At 38.2% G+C, this 25273-nt stretch overlaps 1 protein-coding gene across 19 annotated transcripts in view; it reads right to left on the reverse strand.

The window, feature by feature from the left end:
• SYNRG (synergin gamma) overlaps positions 1–25273 on the reverse strand; it is a 95840-nt gene that overhangs the window by 38203 nt on the left and 32364 nt on the right. For 7 of the 19 annotated variants that reach the window (XM_047708314.1, XM_047708313.1, XM_047708308.1 and 4 more), the window contains 11 exons: positions 23890–24020; positions 23145–23250; positions 22509–22620; positions 15821–16123; positions 14673–14906; positions 13681–13758; positions 11044–11240; positions 10187–10435; positions 8539–8672; positions 2390–2508; positions 2108–2170 (listed from right to left, as the gene is read on the reverse strand). In XM_047708314.1, the coding sequence (XP_047564270.1) occupies positions 2108–2170; positions 2390–2508; positions 8539–8672; positions 10187–10435; positions 11044–11240; positions 13681–13758; positions 14673–14906; positions 15821–16123; positions 22509–22620; positions 23145–23250; positions 23890–24020 (1726 nt within the window). The remainder of the gene's footprint in view (positions 1–2107; positions 2171–2389; positions 2509–8538; positions 8673–10186; positions 10436–11043; positions 11241–13680; positions 13759–14672; positions 14907–15820; positions 16124–22508; positions 22621–23144; positions 23251–23889; positions 24021–25273) is intronic. The other 12 variants (XM_047708322.1, XM_047708325.1, XM_047708324.1 and 9 more) reach the window with 4 other exon arrangements.

Genomic DNA, 25273 nt, shown 5'->3' on the forward strand with positions numbered 1-25273 from the left:
CTCTTTACTCCAAACTCACCTTGGCCTGAGAGGTAGGTGAGGAAAGCACTTCTGGCACTCAAACCCAACTAACAAGCCCAAGTGCCTCTAGGGTTTTGTGGATTTTTTTTTTTTTTTTTTTGCTTGTTTTTAAAGATTTATTATTTTAGAGAAAGAGAGCATGTGAGTGAGCAGGCAGGGAGGGAGACAGAATCCTGAAGTAGACTCCCGGCTGAGGGCAACCCCAGGACAGAGATTGTGACCTGAGCCAAAATCAAGAGTTGGCCCTCAACAGACTGAACCACCCAGGTGCCCCAAGTTTCCTCTAAGGTTTATCTTTGTACTCATAGTGCTTAACACAGGCACTGAGGAAAAAAGTTATTACATCCTAAAGGCTTGAATGAAACAAGGAAACACTTCTGGAACCTAACAGCTATAAGAGAGAGAATATTTTTAGAATTGGTGGGTTTCTCTTTTTAGAGATACTTAAATAGTACACTTAAAAATTTTTTTTTAAAGATTTATTTTTGTGGGCGCCTGGGTGGCTCAGGGGTTAAAGCCTTTGCCTTCAGCTCAGGTCATGATCCCAGGGTCCTGGGATCGAGCCCCGTATAGGGTTTTCTGCTCCAAGGGGAGCCTGCTTACTCTTCTCTCTCTCTGCCTACTTGTGATCTCTGTCTGTCAAATAAATAAATAAAATCTTAAAAAAAAAAAAAGATTTATTTTTGCAACAGAGAGGGAGAGAGACAGAGAGTGCACAAGTGAGGCAGGGGACAGTAGAGGGAGAGGGAGGAGCAGGCTCCCTGCAGAGCAAGGAACCTGATGCAGGGCTCCATCCCAGCACCCTGGGACCATGACCTGGGCAGAAGGCAGACACTTAAAAGACTGATCTACAGGCACCCTAAGCAGTACACTTATTCCTTGAACTTTCACACATATATTACCTTTCCTATTATCTCCTCTCACTTCCCCTGCCCACTCCCACCCTCTTGGACAGAAGGGTGAGAACAAATGATTGTCAAAGAATGTTCCAAATTTGAGCACTCAATACACAAAAGTAGAATATGGATGGCACTGTACTCAGGAAGAAATCCTCCTGAGAGTATACAGATATCATAGCATGTGCAGCTAAACTTGGAAGGACATAATTTGACCTATGGATTATCTAAACCCTACATATCAGGCTAGGATTTAACCACAAATATAACTTCCAGTCTTTATACATATGGCTCTCAAACTATCATTCTATATTCCCTTCTACTCTAAGCCCTTCTATAAATTCCTATCTTATTAAATTATAGCCAATTCTGAAAATCTTAAAAAGACTGGTTGCTACCTTTTGCATAGTCCACAGACTGAAAAAACAGTTCAAGTTCTTGTTAAATATTAAAATAACGGAGACCAGTCAGAGTCCTCCATTTGATACAGAAGTCTAACTTGGCTTGAAGGCTTCCAGTGAAAGAGAATACACTAGATTCAAAAGAAATTGCCTGGGGGCGCCTGGGTGGCTCAGTGGGTTAAAGCCTCTGCCTGTGGCTCAGGTCATGATCCCAGGGTCAGGGGATTGAGCCCCAAATGGAGCTCCTCATAGGGTCCTTGCTCAGTGGGGGGGGGTCTGCCTCCTCTTCTCTCTGCCTGCCCCTCTGCCTACTTGTGATACTTGTGATCTCTGTCTGTCAAATAAATAAATAAAATCTTGGAAAAAAAAAAAAAGAAAAAAGAAATTGCCTCAATTGGGGGTTTGCCCTTAATTTTAGAAAATAATTTCCAATAGCTGAACCACATTTTGCTTCCTTATAATTTCCAGAGGCACAAAGCCAAAAAATCCTCTTACACACAATATTAACAAAGACATGTTCAGAAGTATCACTGAAAGAACCATGATTCACACACCTGTACCCCTGGGGCAAATAATACATTATATGTTAATAAAAATAATTTAAAAATATCTTTTATTAAAAAACAAGGGGTACCTGGCTGGCTTAGAGGAACATGTAACTCTTGATCTTGGGGCCATGAGTTCGAGCCCCATGTAGAGATTACTTGTAATCTGTGTAGAGATTACTGAAAATAAATAAATTTTTAAAAAACAGAAGTAATTTATCCATTTAAGGAATCAAAAACTTACCTGAAGATTTACTCTCTGCTGTCTGTTCGAGTTCTCTGAAAGCACTGTATTTATCACCAGGCTCTATGATGAAAAGACAGAAAGTCCATTAAGTTTAGGAATCTTAAAAAAAAAAAAAAGTTTAGGAATCTTGATATTAAAACTCAAGGAAGTAAGTAAGGCAGATTGGATTAATCATACATACTTGACAAGTGGTGTAAGCATTTTAATACATTTCTCACAAAAGGTCACCACTAAAATGGTTTACATTCATAGGTTTATGAATTGACAATGTGTTTTTACCTCCAAATGGAACAGTATTTTCAGAGGACTTCTCAGCTGCAATTCCTTTAAACACAGCATATTTATCCATCGAAGCTGATGCTTTAGTTCCAGGAAGTGGCATCAACAAAGAAGGGGCACTATAAGGGAAAATGAAATGTTTCTTAATGACAAGAACACTGAATCCTTCCCTTATCATCAAGTAGAAGCTTAGAATTGAAATGGTAAATAGGTACTACCTGGTTAAAATTCATGGCTCCCTGCTTTAAAAGTTAGAAACTATTTATATTCACAGAAGGGAGAACACTTTTTTTTTTTTAAACATCCTTTTTTCTTGGAAAAATATACTGACACACCACCCATGTGATAACTCTTTGCTTGATTATCTGAAGAGGGGTCAGACCTACACTGACCACCTAATCATCTCTGCAAGCCACAAAAACAGTTGGAATGGCACTGGGAATAGATTCTCATAGAATGATGACCTCCTAGAATTGTAACTTAAGGTCCGTAAAGTGGCAAAAGTGAACTGTTCCAAATATGTACACCCAATATTTTAGAGTAAATTCTGTTAACCTTAATATAAATTATTCTTTGAAATGGGTTCAGACTGCAGAGGTAGAATAGTTAAGATAAACATCTGTTTATGAAATGCTGTTCAGGCCAAGATGTAAATTGTTCTTATTTGATCTTACTGCATTGCTTACTGGCAGAAGTTCACACATCTGATAAGCAGCAGTAGAGTTAATACAATTTACATTTTTACAAGGATCACATCAGCGTTTCCAGAAGCTATCTTTGTAGCAAAACAACAATCACTTCAAAATTAGATAAAGATACTTTTGCCTGTGGACATATTTCTCGCTGGATGGAAAAATAGTGTAATGAGTACTATCTGTGTGGGTAATTCTTGGATGGCTTAAACACACACTATAAAAGCACTGCCCCCCCTTTTTTCTTATCACACCCAGGCAGCTCCCTGGAAGAACAACTTTACATATGAATGACTACGTTCTACCACTAGTTTGTGTCATTCAATACCACACACACAAGTTATATAAATGGATTTCTATTGAGTTCTTTGCCCTGAAGCAAAAATCTTCCACAGTCATTTAAATCGTCTTATCAGCGGCCTACAAGCAAGGTAAAAAACCCAGCTCCCGCCCATGCATGCTAATGGAGGTCCACAGTGCTATAGGACTTAGTGCTATGAAATATTATAATTTCACACCACTACCAAACAGCTGCAATGTATTTGATCTTGACAAACAGGTCATCATCTATACATTATAGGTGGATTTTTTAAGCTCCATAAACAATTAAACTACAACTCATTGAGCAGAATGTTACATATAAATAAAAGTAATTAATGCTTGAGGGGGAAAAAAATCACAAAGTTGAACAACCTATTTGTTTTTCCTGAACTGCCAACTTCAGTTACAGCCTTGTAAATCCCACTGGTAAAATCTACTAAATATGACATATAATTGATTTTTATTAATTTTAAAATTATTTTCAGGATTGAAAAAAAAATAGAGGACCTTCAAGGTAATGAAATACTGATTGAAGAATTTCTCTGAAATTCTTGGGGGGGGGGGAACTGTAATCACCATGACAGTGTTTAGGCCAGTTACATAAAGTATTTATCTATTCCAAATATGAAAACTGTTATTTCTACTCTTTAATACTAGTGAAAGATACTCAGTGAGAGAGGTACAGTCTTTTAAAATTTAAGACCAGGCATTCTGTTGAAAGATAAGACTTAGAATTTGGCCACCAAAAAAAAAAAAAAAATTTTTGCTTTTGCTCAGTGTGTCCATTTGTTTTACACTCACTCCATGTGGCTGTCATAGATGATTTTACTGAGTTGCTTACCCTGTTAAATGCAAGCCTGCTAAACAGGCTTGAGTCATGGAAACTTAATCAAGGCAAAAGGGCCCACAGTGACCACCTGGCCGAGTAGAGACAAGCCCTCTGCTCAAAACATCCACAGGCCCTAACAGACCAATGGGCTATTTGGCAACATCACTAAATAGGAAAAATTCCATTTGTGGCTACACTACCCCATCTTCCCCCTTCAAAAACAGCTCCCATGGGGCGCCTGGGTGGCTCAGTGGTTTAAAGCCTCTGCCTTCGGCTCTGGTGGTGATCCCAGAGTCCTGGGATAGAGCCCCCACCCTTCCCCGCCGAGTCAGGCTCTCTGCTCAGCGGAGAGCCTGTTCCTCCTCTCTCTCTGCCTGCCTCTCTGCCTACTTGTGATCTCTGTCAAATAAATAAATAAATAAAAATCTTTAAAAAAATTAAAAATAAAAAAAAAAACCATAAATAAAAACAGCTCCCATCCATTGCCAGGTGGTCTCTCCTTTGCAGTCCAGCCTGCTGCTCCCTTGCAGTGTATTTAATAAACTTCTATTTCCTTTGTTCTGCCTGGGGGGAATCCTTTCACCGCCCGCACATTGGCCTCCACCTGATCATCACCTCACATTTGGGGACCCCTCATCCCCGATCTGATCGGACAGACACCACACTAAATACTGTCACTTAAAGAGTAAAATGAGGCTAACCAATTCAAAACCCCTCCACCTTAATCCTTTTTGAACTCTTTTATCCTCGGTACCCCTCGTCTGTGGTGTTTCCTGTTCCAGGCTCCCCAGTGCTGGCTCACAGTTAAGTATTTTAGGAATGGATAAATGAATGACACTGCTGACTTCCACATCCCCTTTCATGCTGACTCAAGTGCTATTTCTCCTCTCACACTCAGTTCAACACTGAGTCTGACCAATTTCTCAAACGCACACTTTTCAGTGCCTGACTCTAAACCCAGAGTACTCTCATCATCTCATCACAGGATTACTATGGCAGCTGAATTTACCCCACACAGTAGCCGGGATCCCTTTCCTCAGGCCACTTATCTCTAAAATATTTACAGATTATGTCACAAATCATAAGCCATCCCACATTGGTGCTGCCCTTAACTGAGATTTTTTTTTCCACAGACTAACAGGAGTCTCCACCCCAGCCTACTTCTAACATCTTACTTGGCTTTTCATCTTCTCGGACAAATAATGCCCATTTTTTGCTTAAAAGTGCTGCTCAATAGGTGTCTGGGTAGTTCAATCCTTTAAGAGTCCGAGTCTTGGTCTTAGCTCAGGTCTTGGTCTCAGGGTCCTGAGATCAAGTCCTGTGATGGGCTCCACACTGGGTATGGAGCCTGTTAAAAAAAAAAAAATGCTCACCTAGTCTTAGTCATTTATATCATCCGTTAACAAACAACCCTTTAAAATAAACTCATAATATGGAATATAAATCATAAACTAGGGAATTCATTATACAGGTACAAACACACACAAAAAGACTGAAGGACCAATTCTAAGAGAATTTTTATCAGATATGATAAATACCCAGATAAAACTAAGCTTCTTTATAGCAGGAACTGCATTTTCTGCTTTTATAATTCTGGTGCCTACCCCAATGTCTGGCATATAGCAGATGGTAAGTAAATGTTTTTCAATGTGTAAATAAACAATGAGTGTGGATTCTTAGACATGAGCAAAATGTTTTCATGTAAGCATGGAAGTAATCAAGTCAGAATTGAAAAAAAAAAAAGCCTACAGAGTATGACTGTGTATGAAAGTAAACTATTATGTGGAGATAATGCCACACAAAATTGCTAATATCCAATGAATCTTGGATCAGGCCAACATCTTAAAGCTTTCTATGCCCAAACTTCAATTTCACCCACTAAGAGTTTTTTTCTTTCCCCGGAGGAGTAAACCACTAGTTTGGTTTATAACCTGGATACTGCAACACGTTCATTCAATAATCCTTTATTAATTACATAATATTGCTAGGGACTACAAATATTGCCAGGAAAGACCTTCATCAAGTACAACAGCCTCGTAAGGGAAACAGATAAACTAGTCATCAGGGCCCAGACACCTTTGAGGCACCAGGGCAGTAAAGAGGGAGGGCCCTCATCTTTGAGGTGCCAACTGATGCAGAGGGGTTAGTAAACACTTCGTATGTTAAACTGATTTTTTGTTTTTTAAAGATTTTATTTATTTATTTGACAGAGATCACAAGTAGGCAGAGAGGCAGGCAGAGAGAGGGAGGGGAGGAAGCAGGCTCCCTGCTGAGCAGAGAGCCCGATGCGGGGCTCGATCCCAGGACCCTGAGATCATGACCTGAGCCGAAGGCAGAGGCTTAACCCACTGAGCCACCCAGGCGCCCTGTTAAACTGATTTCTGAAGTAGAACTAGAATGAACTCTTGAGAGAATTTCAGATTGAAGAAGGGTAAAGATCAGAAACCTGAAAAAGTACGATCAGTGCAGAATTCTCATGGCACGGCTGGAGCATAAGCTGTGGGGGAAGAGCAACGGTCGAGAGGACAGGCAGGGGCAAGGGCACATCCAGCCTTTTTCTACGCCAAGCAGAGCTGACAGAGTTGGTGGTGGTAAAGGAGAGAGCACGGAACCAAAGATAAAGGACATGTTTCTGATTTGGTGACTGGATATGGTGACATGATTCACCAAGGAAGGGAACAGTGATTTAACACATTTTTATTTAGCTTTGAGTAGGAAAACACTGAATCTAATGTTATGCAGGTAACTGCAGATGCCCTGGGTCATTCAGATATGTTCTAGAGAGTAGAACATATATATTTTGTTTGAAGGAAGAGACCGGAGAAAGAAGTATTATTATGTATCTATTGGTTAACTGTGTGCCACTGTAGTGGGCTTGGAAATCACTATTATTTTATAGTCCCACCCTTCAAATGTTTCTCCTCTGTGGCACTTATGGTTACCTGACAAATTCTTAAAATCAGGATAATAATTCTTTTCCTAATCTGTTTTTTAAATTTTTTAAAAAGATATTATTTATTTATTTGACAGAAAGAGAGAGAGAGAGAGACAGCCAGAGGCGGAAACACAAGCAGGGGGAGTAGAAGAGGGAGAAGCAGGCTTCCCGTTGAGCAAGGAGCCTGATGTAGGGCTGAGCCACCCGGGCACCCCTCTTTTCTTAATTTGTAGTTACCTACAAAGCCTATCCCTTAGTTCTTGTTACAGTGTATATGCAGGAAGCATTAAGAGATAATCAATTGGTTAAAATGGAAAAGATGAATGATACTGCATAAACAGGAACGTAAGAGAAATGGTAAACGTATCCAAACAGAAACAAGTTCCAAAAATAACCAGAAAAATTCCTAACTGCTTGCTCAAAATCTGGTATGTTCCACTCTATGGAAGAAGTAGTATCTAAAAACTTATTTTTTTTAAGGTTTTATATATTTGAGAGAAAGAGAGAGAGAACAAGGAGGGCGAGAGGGAGAAGAAGCAGACATCCTGCTGAGCAGGGAGCTCAATGCCACCCAGGCACCCCTAAAAACTTTTTAAAAAGGTGCTGGCAAGATACTGAGTCATTTACCATAACCTAAAAGTGAAGCTAGTACACAAGCATTACAGAAACAGTTATGTAACTATCTATACCAAAAAATGAACAGAAATCTGAAGGCCTAAAAGTCACTGATATCAAACATAAAGGAGAAATGAATAAATAATCACATTTAGATTTCTGAATTATTATTTCTGTGGAAAATCAACAGCACGTTATACTGCAAAAATATATTATGTGCCCCTGTCTAAAAAACTTTTCAATAGCCAACGACTTGCTTCTGATAAGAGAACATGAAGTCATCACCATAGGTACACTCGGCTATAATCAGGTTTATTTTTTTAATTAAATTTTACTTTTTTTAAAGATTTTATTTATTTATTTGAAAGACAGAGATCACAAGTAGGCAGAGAGGCAGGCAGAGAGAGAGAGGAGGAAGCAGGCTTCCCTCTGAGCAGAGAGCCCGATGTGATGCAGGGCTCAATCCCAGGACCCTGAGATCATGACCTGAGCTGAAGGCAGGTGCCCCTGTAATCAGGCTTATAGCACAGGCAAAGAAAAAATATTGGCAAGCGGTGTGTACTGGGAGGAAATGGTAGTGCTAAATTTTTGGGTGGACAATGGGGAGACAAGTTTCAAGGGTAAAACAATAATAAAGAGAATAATCAAGGAAAGCATGAGAGTAAGAAGTCTTAACTTTCTTATGTAGGCTTCTCACTATAGATGCCCCTTTCTCAATTATTAAACACAATGTTAACTATATCCAACTGTTTTCTACCTGTTTCCATGCTGGGAATTACTTGTTTTTGAAGAAGCAGGCAACTCTTGGAAATCAGTGAATGAGTCATCAAGGGAGCCTGACTTAGAAGCATCTTGAAAATCCTGGAAGTCGTCTTCTTCTGGTTTTACGACCTAGGTTTATAGAGGGCATTTAAATAGAGAGATCGAATTGATACAAGAGTAAATAACAAATTTACAACTGTCAAACTCAAAAACTACCTTTTAAATCTCCCAGTTTAGGTACCTAAATTAGGTAAGCATGACTATCTAATTTTAGAAGAACACACTTTAGATATAACACCAACTCCACTATCCAAAGCAAGAATCTGTCTTGTACTTTTTTATTGCGGGGGCAGGATGGGGTGGTGGGAGAGTCAAAGGGAGAGGGAGAGAGAGAGAATCTTAAGCAGACTTCACCCCCAGCGTGGAGCCTGACACATGGCTCAATCTCACCACCATGAAATCACGACCTGAGCCAAAATCGAGTCAGAAGCTTAATCGACTAAGCCACCCAGGTACCCCTGTCCTGTATTTTTAGATACAAGAACTATCTTTCTGGCAAAAGAACTAATCTACACAATTTTAAAACAGCTGAATCATATGTGCTATGAAGTGTGTAAACCTGGTGATTCAAAGACCTGTACCCCTGGGGCTAATAATACATTATATGTTAATAAAAAAAATAAAAAATTATAAAACAGCTGCATCACATTTATTACTGAGAACCTGCCATCTTTAAAAAACATTTTATACATGATGTGAATTACAAAAGTGATACAAGCTTGTTATAATCCATTAATATATGCATAAAATCAACAATGAACACTGACTCCTAATCACATGCTCTGAAAGTTAAGAACTGTGAACAGTTCACTTGTTTTATAGAAAAATGAGCTTATACTACGTTGTTCTGCACTTGAAAAAAAAGATGCAATTATAAAGTGGACATCTTTTGCATGTTGTACATGTAGTAGTTCATTCATTTTAATGATCAAATAGTTTACCACTATATGGATGAAGCCAAATTTATTTAACCTTCCTTCCTCTGAGGGACATTTAGCTATTTCTAACTTTTTACTCTAACAAACAATGCTATGAAAAATATCCTTGCATATTTTTGTTCATCTGAGTTACTATTTCTATGGGATTGATTCCTAATAGTGTGACTGCTAGGTCAGAAAATACAGACATTTATAATTTGGGTAGCTATTGCCAAACCTGCCTTCCAAGAAGGCTGTACCAGCAAACCATTTTCCTTACATTTTCCCTGACACTATTATGTTTTCTAAACTTTTTGCTAATCTGGGAAGTGAAAAATAAATGGAAACATTTAATTTCAGGTTTAGTAGCTCTTCCAAAAGACACAGTCTAGGAATTTAGTTAACCTCATTAAGCTTGATGTTTAAAATTGAATATACTATAAAGAACTATATAAACTTAGCCAAAATTTAAATCCCTTAAGGTGCAAGAAATTTCTTCATTTTTTTAAAACAATGAGAAATTAAATTTTGTATTGTTTTACTATTGTTTAATTTTCACTTCCAGTGTCCATTATAATACAACAATCTTCTCTGCATCCTTGGAAAAAAAGCTGTCCAGATTCACCTTCAGGGATTATGTGGAATATACACAGCTTCTCCACTTACCTGATTTGCAGGGTAAGTTGACATGAAGCCACTAGAAGCCTGGGCTGCAGCTCCCCCAACTGGTCCAACAAGGTTAATGCCCATAACTGGCTGTCCGAGGTTGAGGGGTATGGAGCCTGCAGGGCCTGAAGACATCCCAGTTGGCTGACTCACCGCAGTAGGCAAAGTCATAGGAAAGCCACTTAAAGTTGGAATTGGAGCGGCTGGAAATTGACTTAAAGCATCAGGACTCATGGCAGGAACACCCCTCTATACAGAATAGAAGGAAAATGGGAACATTTTAGGGGACTGCAAACCACATACAATCTAAATTCAGCAAAGGGAGACCTAAATATACAAGTAGTCCTGATAGCTTTCCAACCAGGAGCTCCAAAACTCGTGAATTTGATACAAGAAAATAACTTACAAGGTTCATGTAAACCTAGTATCAGGCAAAGAAATGGTTAACACAGCTCAATGGTGACACTGTACTCTCTGACAAGTTCGGCTGATTCATTCTAATTGAATCATTTAAAATGGTTTTGAGTTATGAGAAAAACTGCTACCAGACCAAGAATACTTTATATTTAAGGAATTTTAAGCAAGGGCTTCAAAAACAGGAAGAGTAATTTCATTTATTACTGAAAAACTTTCAAGTTCAGAAAGGGTACAATTAGATCAGAGAATGTTAATACACTAAACAGTCTTTAAACAAAGGAATATTCTGCTAGAATGGGCAGCATATAAAACTGTACATTTTTAAAGTACTGTATCCTAAAAATAATCTAAATTTTGACATACAAGAAGTTCTTCAACATTGTAGTCAATAGGATTTATATTGAAAAGTTATTTGCTCTAACGTAAGAAACAACGTCTACCTGTGTTACCGCTATCATGGCGAGAACAGTATAAAGCTCTTCCTTAGTCAGTCTGCCAGGTGTAGTTCGATTAGCTAAGGCCCATATCTGTCCAAGAGTTTCCCTGGGAAGTCCAGACGACATCAGAATGGGATAAAGTTTAGCAGTATCTATTCCAGTTGGAGTCATTGTGATTTCTAAAATTTTCTTATAGGCATCTATCAAGGGAAAGACCAGATTACAAATGTAAACATATTAAAGGTGACTGCTCTTGGTTGCCCTCGTTGCTGGCACAAGAATAATCCTTAGTCAAACTGCTTTAACAGAACCGAAGCCATGTCAGGGTTTGAACTGCTGTAAAGATTATTCAAGCGGAAATATCCAACATAAAAAGAGAGTCTGTAGCTTAGAAGACAGGTTGGAACTTGGTCCCAAAGATGAAGATTTGGGGCTAACAGTCAGAGAACGTCTTAGTGCTCAAGAGAAGACAGCAACGATACTAAGACAGAGGCAGTATCAACAGAGCTGTAGAGTAATGGTGGCGGGAAGAGTCTGAAAATAGCAGTGGGGAGGCGAGAACTGTACCAGTACCACCTATCTCCTCCCCCAGTGGGTTAGAGGCTCTGAGCAAAAACAGCACTGGGTAAGGTGCTATGGGAATAGAGCCTTCAGAGAAAGCAACTTTCAGTCAAGTTGACAGAGCAGAATACATGTTTGAAAAAGGGATGGGAGGGGCGCCTGGGTGGCTCAGTGGGTTGGGGCCTCTGCCTTTGGCTCGGGTCGTGGTCTGGAGGTCCTGGGATCCAGTCCAGCTTCAGCTCTCTGCTCAGCGGGGATCCTGCTTCTTCCTCTCTCTCTGCCTATTTGTGATACCTATCTGTCAAATAAATAAATAAATCTTTAAAAAAAAATAAATAAAAAAGAAAAAAGGGAAGGGATTGCTGAGGAATTTTTCCACAACAAATGGGGTTTCCAAAGGACAAAATGAGAAAGGTTCTTAGAGACGAGGCTGCCATATAAAATAGAGGATGTTAATATCACTCGGGACATACCTTTATACTAAACAGTTATTTAGTATTTATCTGAAATTCAAAATTGAATGGATGTTGTATATGATTATTTGCTAAATCTGGCAACCCTACTTAAGAGGCATTTTGGAGGATGACAGTGGGTAGGGCTAAGGCAGACAGAAAAAAAAAATGTTTAAAGCAAAAAATTTACATCCAGGACTTAAAAATGGATTATAAGTTAGTAGGCTGGCTATAAAAACACATATTTTGGCTAGGAAATAATGTGTGCATGTATGTTTGGAAGGAGGGAGAAAGAAAGACAAGCTGGCAGAAAATGGAAGGAACTCAAAATATACTGGATCTGGGTTCTGTTTGGCTTGAAGACAGAGAGGAAGAAGATGCAAATTGTCTAATGGGCACTTGGAAGAAAACCTACTTTTATGTATAAATGAAGTCCCACAGGACTTGGGGAAATTAGCCTTTTAATTGGTGGGTATATGATTATGATGTAAAGTAGACATTACTGGCTTTTCCCCCAAAAGAAGTTCAGCTACAGTTTTCCAGGGATTGGCAAAATAGAGCAAATCACACATGTTACAATATATTAAGACCCATTAACACGTGCTGCTATAATTGTCATTACTGTGGGCGCATCAGCCACAGCTCAATAGAGTTATTTCCTCGTAGCAACTGAATGCAATCACAACATATGCACCTAAGGGATTTTTTTTTTTGGCTCAGCAGTAAAAATATACCTAAAGTAAAAAGTAAACACCATCTTCCAATGTTGAAAAAGATGCCACTTGGTCTTTTAGTTCAATTTTTAAAAAAAGATTATTTATTTGACACAGAGATGCAACAGCGAGAGAGGGAACACAAGCAGGGGGAGTGGGATGGGAGAGGAAGAAGTAGGCCCCCTGCTGAGCAGGGGAGCCTGATGCGGGGCTCTACCCCAGGACCCTGGGATCATGATCTGAGCCAAAGGCAGACGCTTAACAACTAAGCTACCCAGGCGCCCCTTCATATAATATTATAAGTCATAAGACAAATATACTTTAAAATATAAAAATCACCACGAGTTCAGAAAATTACATTAAATGTATTAGTACTTTTTTTTTTTTTTAAGATTTTATATATTTATTTGAGAGACAAAGAGAGCACAAGCAGGGGGAGCAGCAAAAGAGAGGAAACAGCAGCCTCCCCACTGAACACTGAGCCTGACGTGGAACTCAGTCCCAGGACCCTGGGATCATGACTTAAGCCGAAGGCAGACGCTTAACCAACTGGGCCACCCAGGTGCCTGTATCGGTACTATTCTTGAGAAGTTATTAATAATCTATGAAATAAAAATATCTTTTAAAGCATGATAAATCTAAGCAAAGCTTTTAGAAATAAAAGTCTATGATGGTCAATAAAACATTAAAGCAAAACATTTCTCCCACATTTATACAGCTATTTTACATATAAGGCTGTCTTAAACATCAGATCTTTTAAATTTTCTGTACTCTTTCAGAAAAAAATAAACAAGAAAAAAGTTAAAATTCCTTCTGCATATTTTGTAACCACAATAGTAAATATCCACAACTCTGTTTTCAACACTTAAAGTAAAATATCCAGATGGGAATGACGGACAAAGCAGCTTTTTTACCTGGAACCAAACTCTCATTGCAAATCCAAGGAGGCATTCTGGGCTGAACGGGATCCTGTGAGGGAAATACTCCCACACCTAGGAGATAAGAGACGTTATTTAACGTATGTAACAATCCATGCAGAAGATGGGGAAATTGCACTGAGTCATCCTTTTATATAAGAAGAGCCCTGGCCGAAGATACTAAAAAAAAGTCACCAATACGATTAAAAGATTTGGTTTCTAAACAACTCTTGTACGTTAACTACATCCTACAGAGAAAGCGAAAAAAACTAAGATGTACCAAATCAATACTCTGAATCACAGGAGGCTTGCAACATTTCACATGTATTACAAATTATAGGAGAAAACATAACATCTGGTAGTTTAAAAATTACACACGTGAAAAAAATGTAATTGCTCAAGCTTTCCTTGCAGCTTTTAATAATATTTCTTTGCATTTTTTTTACCTGAATACGACACTGCTGCCTTAGATGTACAGGACTTTTAATTTTTATTTTGTTCAGAAAAATCCTCTAAAAGTTTGTCTCCTAGGCCATGCAAATTCTAATTCATCTCTGGAAGCTGAGTTTATAAAAACGTGGATATTTTTAGGCAGCAGTGTGCATGATTTATTTCAGAGAAACAAAACTATTTCTCATTGGTGACTTTTCCAGTTAAATTTTAACTTTCAACCTTTATGGAAGAACAGAAAGTGTAAGATGGGAAAAAGAGTTTTTATAAAATAAAAGGAAAAGAAATTTAAAATGAGGAAGGATTCTGATTTTTAAAAACTGGTTATCACAAAATTTTTAAAAGGAATAACTGTGCCGAAAGAATTCAGAGCAAAATCGTAGAGGTTAATTGGAGAAAGGAATGCATTAGAAGTATTTTAAGCAAAATACTGATTAGCAAAATCAAGCAGCATTCATTTGAAAATTTATGCTTAAGTTGTTAGCATTTGAGCGATATTTGGTTAAATCAACTTTTTGCTGAATATTTCATGAGCTCACCACTCTCTTCAATGGACAGGTTTTGGTCTGAAGTCTTTTCTGCCTCTGCAGTGGTGGTACCACTTACACGTCCATCTACAGCACCCCCGTTTTTGGTCGTTAAACTGGGATGGTTCTTACTGGAACCTGGGCCTAGGGCTTTGTGCCCAACTTCAGAGGTATTTAATTTAATTTGTTCCTGCCCAGACGTACTTATATCACAAGATACAAGGAGCTTCTCCTCCAAGGAAGGGCCTAAACAAACAGCATGAAGGGTTAATTTGTATATAATTGCAAATTTCTGTTTTCAACCATCCATTTCCATCCCCAGATTCTCAAGGGTAGGCCCTGCCACACATAGTGTAAATTTTGAAATAATTCAATCACTACACACTTGTATAGGACCTGAAAGACTTTAGAGCTTTTTAGAGAACTTAAATATCATTACCTACTTCGGTTCTCAAGAATTCTATGGGCCGGCAGGTAGAATGGGAAAGTGGAAGGGGTGCTACTTCTGGAGACCTACACAAGATAGAGACACTTCTACTCACTACTGGGGGGCCCCTGGCCAGTCATGTCATCTCTGGGTGTGTTTCTACATCTGCCTATTGAGGAAGTTTGGACTAAGTGTATGTCTGCTAGGATCTATGTCTCAGAAATGAAGGTTTAACTGTCCCTACCTCCCCATCTTTTCACAAATGCTAAACTAAGGTACGGTTTAAAGATTTGTCCAAGGACACACTGACAATAAATAGGGAACCCAGGTTTCTGACCCCCAAGTGCTCTACCACTGAACCAGAGAGAGTACTTTCTAAAGTGAAAGTAACTTCACTTTCACTTTAGAAAGTGAAATATTCTAATATTGGTGATTTTCTCAATATTGGCGATTTTCTCAAACAAGTATACTCTGTAGAAATCAGTTTGTTTTTAAAGTTCAAAGATGGTTTAATAGCTCCTTATTTAGGAGCAAGAGTTTTAAAACATTTTTCTAGAATGTGAGGCCCCCAGAATTAAAAAATCTAGATTCTTATTTTAGTGAATTTGAGTAGTAGTCATACATTCAGGTACATGTTTCTTTACCAACAACAGTGTATAATTTTACTTATATAAGAGAAATAAATTATTCAAGATTATCTTAAGAATGGTTTCATTAATATTCTAGGAGTTACCTGCTTTCTTTACATTGTATGAGGCTGCAGCAGTAGAGAAAGAAGGAATTTGCCCAGGGACACCATGTAAGGCAAAAGACATTGGAATCTGACCTGGAAGGAGAGGCTGTGCTCCAGCCTTCTGTGTATGCAACTGGCCAAGTGGGGTGGAGGGATGGAAAGACTGAAAAGGCTGGGAAGTGGAAGAAGGACCACATGTGGGCACTTCAACAGGCCCCTGCATAAAGTCACTGAATTCTTCTTCATCAAGAAAGGCAGATGATGGGGAGACAGTTTTAGTAGAATGAGATGATGTGGGGTAATCTGCAAAATGGAAAATGGCAATGAAACACATGGAAATGAAAATCAATAAGGAAAAAAGAAATTAAGATGTAGTACAATTCCAAAAGAATATACTGAAACATGAATAGCAGAGGTGAACAAGAACTAACATGCAACAAGAGTCAAATGGAATTATTTAATGAATGAAAAACACTTCGATGTCTATTTACACACAATTTTTTTTTCAAAAAGCAATTTTATAGGTATTTTACATTTTGTTCAAAACAAAAAAATTTAAACTCAAAATTCCCTTCCTTCTTTTTTTTTTTTTTTTTTTTTTTTTTTTAAAGATTTTATTTATTTGACAGAGAGAGAGAGAGATCACAAGTAGGTGGAGAGGCAGGCAGAGAGAGAGAGAGAGGAGGAAGCAGGCTCCCCACTGAGCAGAGAGCCCGATACGGGGCTCGATCCCAGGACCCTGGGATCACGACCTGAGCCGAAGGCAGAGGCTTTAACCCACTGAGCCACCCAGGTGCCCCCCCTTCCTTCTTTTATTAGGTTCATACCAGTTTTGTCCCCAAGACCACTAACAGTTTACATCAAAGTGGTGATGACTTTTGACACCCAAGTCAGTTGTTTGGATAATATCCTCTCACACCAGTATGTGCCACATTTTAGAAAACCTACCTCCTCCATGCTGCTGAATACATTCTGGACAGATACGTACTCTGATGATTAAATTTCATTATGCCAGTTAGAAACAATGCATAATACATTCTTGTCATCTTAAATATACCATGCTTAACCCATATACTTTGCATACATAGTTCACGTCAGTGAAGTTACCACTTGAGGAATGAAAATTACAAAAGAACATTGTAAACAAAATACTGAGGTGGTACTATAAAAAGCAACAAAATCAGGACACCATAAAGTGCTAAGTCAAACAACTCAAAGGTCAATTTAAGATAATAAACTCCCACTGATGACTATGTTTAAAAGATCTTTGGCTCTAAAGTCTATACATCATTGCAGCTCTTTACTGTTAAATGTGAGATTTACTTATGTAATAAGCCTTGCCTATAGGGACTTCATTTAATAATATTGTTTTTGCTTCTTCACATTCTTTTTTCAAAATCCAAAAAATTTATTTTAAATAAATCAACTTTTAAAAACTAGAGTCACACACAGATATACAGATGAAGGCAACATCAGCCCTGACTATCTCTAGCTCTGCCCATCCATCATCTGCAGCCAGCTTCAAACTGAACCACGCGCCTCTCAACCTGCCTTTTTTGTTGTTGTTGAGGTATGGCCAATATATATTATATAGTTTATAACTGTATAGTTATAACTACATATATAACTACATAGTTAACATAGTTAACATATAACTACATAGTTATACATGTAGTTTTAACTATATAGTTACATAGTTTCAGGTGTACAACACAGTGATTCCATAATAGTATATACACTGTGAGATGATCACCACAATAAGTCCAATTACCATTTGTTATCAAAGTTACAAAAAAATTTTTTTCTCTCTTAATGAGAACTTTTTTTAAAAAAAGATTTTATTTTTCATTATTTATTTGACAGACAGTAGGCAGAGAGGCAGCCAGAGAGAGGGGAGGAAGCAGGCTCCCCGCTGAGCAGAGAGCCCGATGTGGGGCTCAATCCCGGGACCCTGGGATCATGACCTGAGCTGAAGGCAGAGGCTTTAACCCACTGAGCCACCCAGGCCCCTCTTAATGAGAACTTTAAGCCAACTTTCAAATATGCACTACATATTTTTTTTTTTTAAAGATTTTATTTATTTATTTGACAGAGAGAAATCACAAGTAAGCAGAGAGGCAGGCAGAGAGAGAGGAGGAAGCAGGCTCCCTGCTGAGCAGAAAGCCCGATGTGGGGCTCGAACCCAGGACCTGGGATCATGACCTGAACCGAAGGCAGCGGCTTAACCCACTGAGCCACCCAGGCGCCCCAAATATGCACTACATATTGACTATAGTCCTCATGCTGTATATTACAAGCTCATGACATTTACTTTATAACTAGAAGTTTGAACTTCTTGACCACCTTCACCAATTTCACGCACCTCTCACTTTCCTCTGTCAATTACCATTCTGCTTACTCCTTCTTTCATTTTATTTTTCAGGTTCCAGGTACAAGTGAAATCATATGGTATTTGTCTTTCTCTGACTTATTTCACTTAGCCTAATACCCTCAAGGTCCATCCATGTTGTTGCCAATGGCAAGATTCCATTCTTCTTTATGGCAGAGTAGTAGTCTGTTGTATACATACACCATATCTTCTTTACCAATTCATCCATCAATGCACACTTAGGTTGCTTCCATACCTTGGCTATTGTAAATAATGCTACCATGAACATGGGGTGTGTATATATTTTCTGAGTTAGTGTTCTTATTTTCTTTGGATAAACACCCAGTAGTGGAATTGCTGGATCATATGGTAGCTCTATTTTAAATTTTTTGAGGAATCTTCACAGTTTTCCACAGTGGCTGTACCAACCTACATTCCCACCAACAAGACATGAGGGTTCTCTTTTTCCCACATCCTTGCCAACATCATTGTTTCTTGTCTTTTTTATGATAGTCATTCTAACAGGTGTTAGGTGGCATCTCATTATAGTTTGCAATGTGATTTGCATTTCCCTAATGATTAGTGATGTTGAGCATCTTTTCATGTGCCTGTGGACCATTTTGTATGTCTTCTTAGGCAAAATGTCTATTCAGACCCTCTGCCCATTTTTTCTCATCAGATTTTTTTTTTTTTTTTTTTTTGCTATTGAGCTGTATGAGTTCTTTGCATATTTTCAATATCAACCCTTATGGATATATGATTTGCAAATATTTTCTCCCATTCAGTTGGTTGCCTTTTCATTTTGTTGATAGTTTCCTCTGCTATGCAGAAACTTTTTAGCTTGATGTTGTTACACTTGTTTATTTTTCTTTTGTTGCCTTTGATTTTGGAATCAGATCCAAAAAAAATCACTGCCAAAACTAAAGTTGAAAGTTTACCACCTATGTTTTCTTCTAAGAGTCTTATGGTTTCAGGTCTTACATTCAAGTCTTCAATCCATTTTGAGTTAATTTTTGTGTATAGTATAAGACAGTAATCTAGTTTCATTCTTTTGCATGTGGCTGTTCAGTTTTCCCAACACCATTTATTGAACAGACTGTCTTTTTCCCACTGTGTACTCTTGTTTCCTTTGTCATAAATTAATTGACCATTTATGTTTGGATTTATTTTTGGACTCTCCATTCTGTTCCACTGATCTATGTTTCTGTTTCTATGCCAGTATCATATTGTTTTGATTACTACAGCTTTGTGATATACTTTGAAAATCAGGGTATGACATACCTTTAGCTTTCTTCTTTCTTCTTTTTTTTAGATTTTTAAAAAAAATTTATTTATTTGACAGAGAGAGAGATCACAAATAGGCAGAGAGGCAGGTGGTTGTGGAGGGAAGCAGGCTGCCTGCTGAGCAGAGAGCCCAATGCCGGGCTCGATCCCAGGACCCTGGGATCATGACCCAAGCCAAAGGCAGAGGCTTTAACCCACTGAGCCACCCAGGTGCCCCAGCTTTCTTCTTTCTTAAGACCACTTTGGCTATCTGAGGTCTTTTGTGGTTCTACACAAATTTTAGGATTGTTCTATTTTTGTGAAAAATGCCACTAGAATATTGATAGGAATTGTCCTGAAATCTGTAGATTGCTTTGGGTAACATGGACATTTTACTCATTCTTCCAATCCATGAGCACAAAGTATCTTTCCCTTTTTGTGTGTGTCTTCCTCAATTACTTTCATCGATGTCTTCAAGTTTTCAGTATACAGATCTTTCAGCTCCTGGTTAAATTTATTCCTAGGTTTTTTATTCTACTTGATGCAAGTGTAAATGAAATCGTTTTCTTAATTTCTTTTTCTGATAGTTTGCTGTTAGTGTATAGAAGTGCAACAGGTTTTTACATACTGATTTTATATTCTATAACTTCACTGAATTAATTTACTAGTTCTAACATTTTTTTGGTGGTCTTTAGGGTTTTCTACATGTAAAGCTTCTTCACATTTTTAACTACTTTAAATTGCTTTAATATTTACTAAAGTCTAATGCTACAGGAGCAGTCTTTTTTAAAAAAGGCTCTCATCTGAAAAATGGGGACACCACGTGCTTCTCTTCTGGACACTTCTCTTTTGGATTCATAAAACAGAATCTTCAATGCTTCCAGGTTTTATGAAAGATGCAAAATGAATATTCAAAACTGCTGTCTTATTTTTGTTTAAAAAAACAAAAAGCTGGGGTGCCTGGGTGCTCAGTGGGTTAAAGCCTCTGCCTTCAGCTTGGGTCATGATCCCAGGATCCTGGGACTGAGCCCTGCGTCGGGCTCTCGGCTCAGCAGGTAACCTGCTTCCTCCTCTGTCTCTCTGCCTGCCTCTCTGCCTACTTGTGATCTCTGTCTGTCCAATAAATAAAATCTTTAAAAACAAAAAACAAAAAACAAAAAAAAAACCAAAAAGCCATGACCCAATGAACTCCAACCCCTCCTAAAAATGGTTACACGAGTATGGGTTTAAGTTCTTAATTTGGGTTCTCAGACCAGCACTGATAGAAAATGGTAATAATGGAAAACCGAGAGCTACTCTGAGTATTTTTTTTTAATTAAAAAAAAATTTTTTTTTTTAAAGATTTTATTTATTCATTTGACAGACAGAGATCACAAGTAGGCAGAGAGGCAGGCAGAGAGAGAGGGAGAAGCAGGCTCCCCACTGAGCAGAGAGCCCGATGCGGGGCTTGATCCCAGGACCTTGAGATCATGACCTAAGCCGAAGGCAGTGGCTTAACCCACTGAGTCACCCAGGCGCCCCAGCTCTGAGTATTTTTTAAATGGACCCTATTTACCAGTAGTAAGTCTGCAAATGTTAAACCAATGTTTCTTTGCATTTGACTGGAATTATGTTAATCTATGTGTCAATATATTTTGGCTTATAAACTCTCTGATATATATGATTAAGAAGACGTATAAAATTATGTGATTGTTTGTATATTCCATATCTTTTTTTTTTTAAAGATTTTATTTATTTATTTGACAGAAATCACAAGTAGGCAGAGAGGCAGGCAGAGAGAGAGAGGAAGGGAAGCAGGCTCCCTGCTGAGCAGAGAGCCCAATGCGGGGCTCAATCCCAAGACTCTGGGATCATGACCTGAGCCGAAGGCAGTGGTGTATATTCCATATCTTAAGGTAAACAGTCAGTGGGGGCAGGGGTATTAATAGATGTCTTTGGTGGGTAAAAGGTTGAAAACTTTTTTAATGTACTTTATGTTAAGGCCCTAACTGGAGAAGCTCTGGAAACTTCTTGAGCTTGCTTCAAAAATCTTTTTCTAGATAAGCACAGAGCAGTTAACTAGAAACAGCTAACTGCACGCATGTTGACTCAACTCCTGAGACCTCTTAAACGTCAAAACAATTTATTATTTAACAATGAGGTTGTCAAACTACACCTAGTTGTCGAAAGAGGGTGTTCTATATGGACAGAACAGTGTTTGCCCTAACAATGACCATTCATCTCCGCCTTCTCCTTCTTCTAAGTTCCACGCAGGTTCCAGTTTTAAGCATTCTAATATTTATTTTTCAATTACTTCCTAAGTAATTATTTAGCTTATAATTTTCATTTTTATTTACATTTTTCCTTTCTGAACTCATTCTGACTGCTATATCCATTCTCTTTTCAAGCTTGCTATGTATCTTACTTTGGGGGCACATCTGGAATGAGAATCTGAGTATATAATCTATCAAGTGAATTTAATAAGACAGAGTTAAAGCTGTCCCAGAAAGAACCGGTAACTGTGCCAATATTATATTATTCCCTATTGATATCACCTGTAAAAGGTACTACAATATAAGGGTCTAAGGAAAATTTATCAATGTAATATATGCCAGCAGAAAAGAGCACTTGGTTGGCTGAATGATTCAACAACTCTTCATCTATTAAAGATATGCTATTCTTTTTTTTTTTTTTTTTTAAGCCTTTTTTTTTTTTTTTTTTAAAGATTTTATTTATTTATTTGACAGAGAGAGATCACAAGCAGGCAGAGAGGCAGGCAGAGAGACAGGCAGAGAGACAGGAGGAAGCAGGCTCCCTGCTGAGCAGAGAGCCTGATGCGGGACTCGATCCCAGGACTCTGAGATCATGACCTGAGCCGAAGGCAGCGGCTTAACCCGCTGAGCCACCCAGGCGCCCCAAAGATATGCTATTCTTAACACCCTATACATTTTAAAACATCCAAATCTTTATTCAGCTTGAAGGATGAGATGAGCACTGACTCTCCACACACACATAATAGTCAATTAAACACACAGGAAATCACCTTCCAATAAAAGGAAAATTTTAAATTAAAATTACCTGGTTTCTTAGGGTGTGATGCTGGAGTAGGGTGCATCTTAGCATCTCTGGAAAATCCATCCAAGTTTCCTTTTATGGCTTCCAAAGCATCATCTCTACTCTTCTCTCCTGCCTAAGAGACAATAGATATATGCATATATCTTCACTTACGGCTCACTTCATCCTAGATCCTCCCAAACTGAAAGTACAGATATTTGTCTGTTTTCAATATTTTTACCACAGACTTCTGATAGGGAATTCTCCAAGTCAGAAAAACACTGACAAGTGTGTAAGTATATGAAATGCATAAAATGACAATCTATATAAAACACAAAAATATTAAAGGGTTCATTTATAAATACTTCAGGACACAAATAATATTAAGTATCCTATATTAATATTAAAATAAATTATTAATCTTCCCAAGAAAAGATCACGAACATTCCAGTGGTAGTAAAAAAGACCTGAGATGATGATGGTTGATATCCCATTCCGTTCAATAATAGTGTCTTACAGGAAAAGAAGAATTCTTCACTTTTAGACCCAAATGAATCAACCACAGTCTGAGCTTGGGCTGGTGCCCAGGCGACAGAATCCCCTGAATGAGTGAGAGGCACACACAGGGCGGATGCGGGCTGCGGTGGTGGAATATATTACCTTCGGTTTCACACTACTTAGAAGTCTGAGCTTCTGCTTCTGCTCTTCAAACTGGCGTCTTTTCCTTTCTTCTTCTAAGAGCTTCTGTTGCTGTTCAAATCGTTTTCTGAAGGAAAAACAATCTAGTAAAGAACTAGCTTCAGAGATTATCAACTGTGTTATATTCATACTTCTAATAGTTTCAGCAATATCACTTTATACTTCTAGAATGAAAACCCTCACTGCTAATTATATCTGATTTTCTTAAGACAATGCTATTTCCCCATTAATTCTGAAATATACAAAATGAGTCCCCAAAATGATTTACCTAAGTTATAGATATGAATTTATTTCTTGTCTAATTTGCAAAAGAAAGGGACAATCTTTTGCATTCAAAAATAATCTCAAAAAACAGGGAGGTAGACAAAAAAGAAACTCTGACTTGGGAAGGCAGTGTTGTACAGGAGAAAGAGGAATGCTTGGGGCATCAGGAGGCCTACATTCGGGTCCAGGCTTTGCTAGTAACTATGTGATGGAGGCTGACAAGAAACTGCATCCTCTGAACTGCATTTTCCCTAGATGTAAAATCATAGGGTTGAATTAGAGGATCCATAAGGCCTGTTCTTGCTTAAAACTTATATATAAGAATGTATTGCAAGTATCTTAAATGCGACACGACTGTACTGGTTTCAAATCTGCATTAAAGAACTGTTCTTAAAATAGCAGCTATCATGCGTCTTTATGCTTGATTCCTGAAATCTCTTACTGTTGCTCTTCAGCAAACTGCTTCTGGATGTCTGGAGTGTACTGTGGGCCCGGAGGACGCATTCCCAGGAAAGGCGTTTGTCCCAGGTAAGGCATCCCTGCTGCTGGCATTGGGCCCATTGGTATTCCTGCCTGAAAGAAACAAAGGCTTGAAAAACACAATTCCTCCTTTTAATTATTACACAGAAAAACAATGACTTCCATAAATTCTTACTTAGTGTTTTTATTAATGAACCATATGATTTTCTTTTAAATAATAGTCAAAATACACAGGCTAAAAATGGAAAGCTCCCCTTACTATCTCATCCCTTTCATTTCCTTGTCTCAGAGGTGCCCACTGCTAACAGTCTAAGGGCGTGTGTGCTTGGAAGCACACGGGTATATTCTGGTCAGTTCACTAACCCATATTCTTTGAGAAGAGGTATCATATCTTACAAGTCTTCGTATTTCCAGCAACAGATTAGAGCTTGCCATATGGTAGTTATTCCAAAGATGAGATTAAACATGCTTTCCCAGTAAGTATGATAGGATAATAAATATTCTGATGTTTACTATCACAGGCCTGGTAGTCAAACTTCCACAGAAAACAAAATATATTCAATCAGCAATAAGTGATATAGCAATACCACAGTATAAAGTTTATTCAAGCATCCAGTAGTAAGAATAGTATTACACAATAGCTAATCACAAAATCTAATGTTAATAATGATGATGATGACACTGATAATGATGATAATGGCTTATTTTACACTGAGTGGAAATTCTACTTCTCAGCATTCTCCCTGACAGGCTTCCCTTCTCTTCCCTAATGGAAACCTAGCTATCCCTGGAAGCGCTCTCTCATTTGGAGACTGCTGCTTCTCTTCCACATTTCCTGTAAATAAGGGAAATATTTCTCCTTGCTTCTTCTAACCCTTTTATCCTCTCTTCCTTCAAAAACCAAAATACATGCATCTAGCTACTTTAGTCACCCAAATTGCCCAGTCTGTTAATTTCAGGATGGCTACTTTCAGTTATAGTGGATGAAGGATGTGTTTGTAATAACAGTTAACTCCCCTACTTACACAAACTTGGTTAATGTAAACTACCAAAATTTAAATTACTTTAAGGTTAAGATTATTTTCACACTATGGGAATTAATATAGTCAGATTTTTATCACTTCATTTTTTTAAAAAGATTCTTTACTTTTTTTTAAAAAGATTTTATTTATTTATTTGACAGAAAGAGATACAGTGAGAGTAGGAACATGAGCAGAGGAACTGGGAGAGGTAGAAGCAGGCTTCTTGCCAAACAGGGAGTCCAATGCGGGGCTCCATCCCAGGACCTTGGGATCATGACTGAGCCAAAGGCAGACACTTAATGACTGAGCCATCCAGGCGCCCCA

The sequence above is a fragment of the Lutra lutra genome, chromosome 16, assembly GCF_902655055.1.
Source record: "Lutra lutra chromosome 16, mLutLut1.2, whole genome shotgun sequence".
NCBI lineage: Eukaryota > Metazoa > Chordata > Mammalia > Carnivora > Mustelidae > Lutra > Lutra lutra.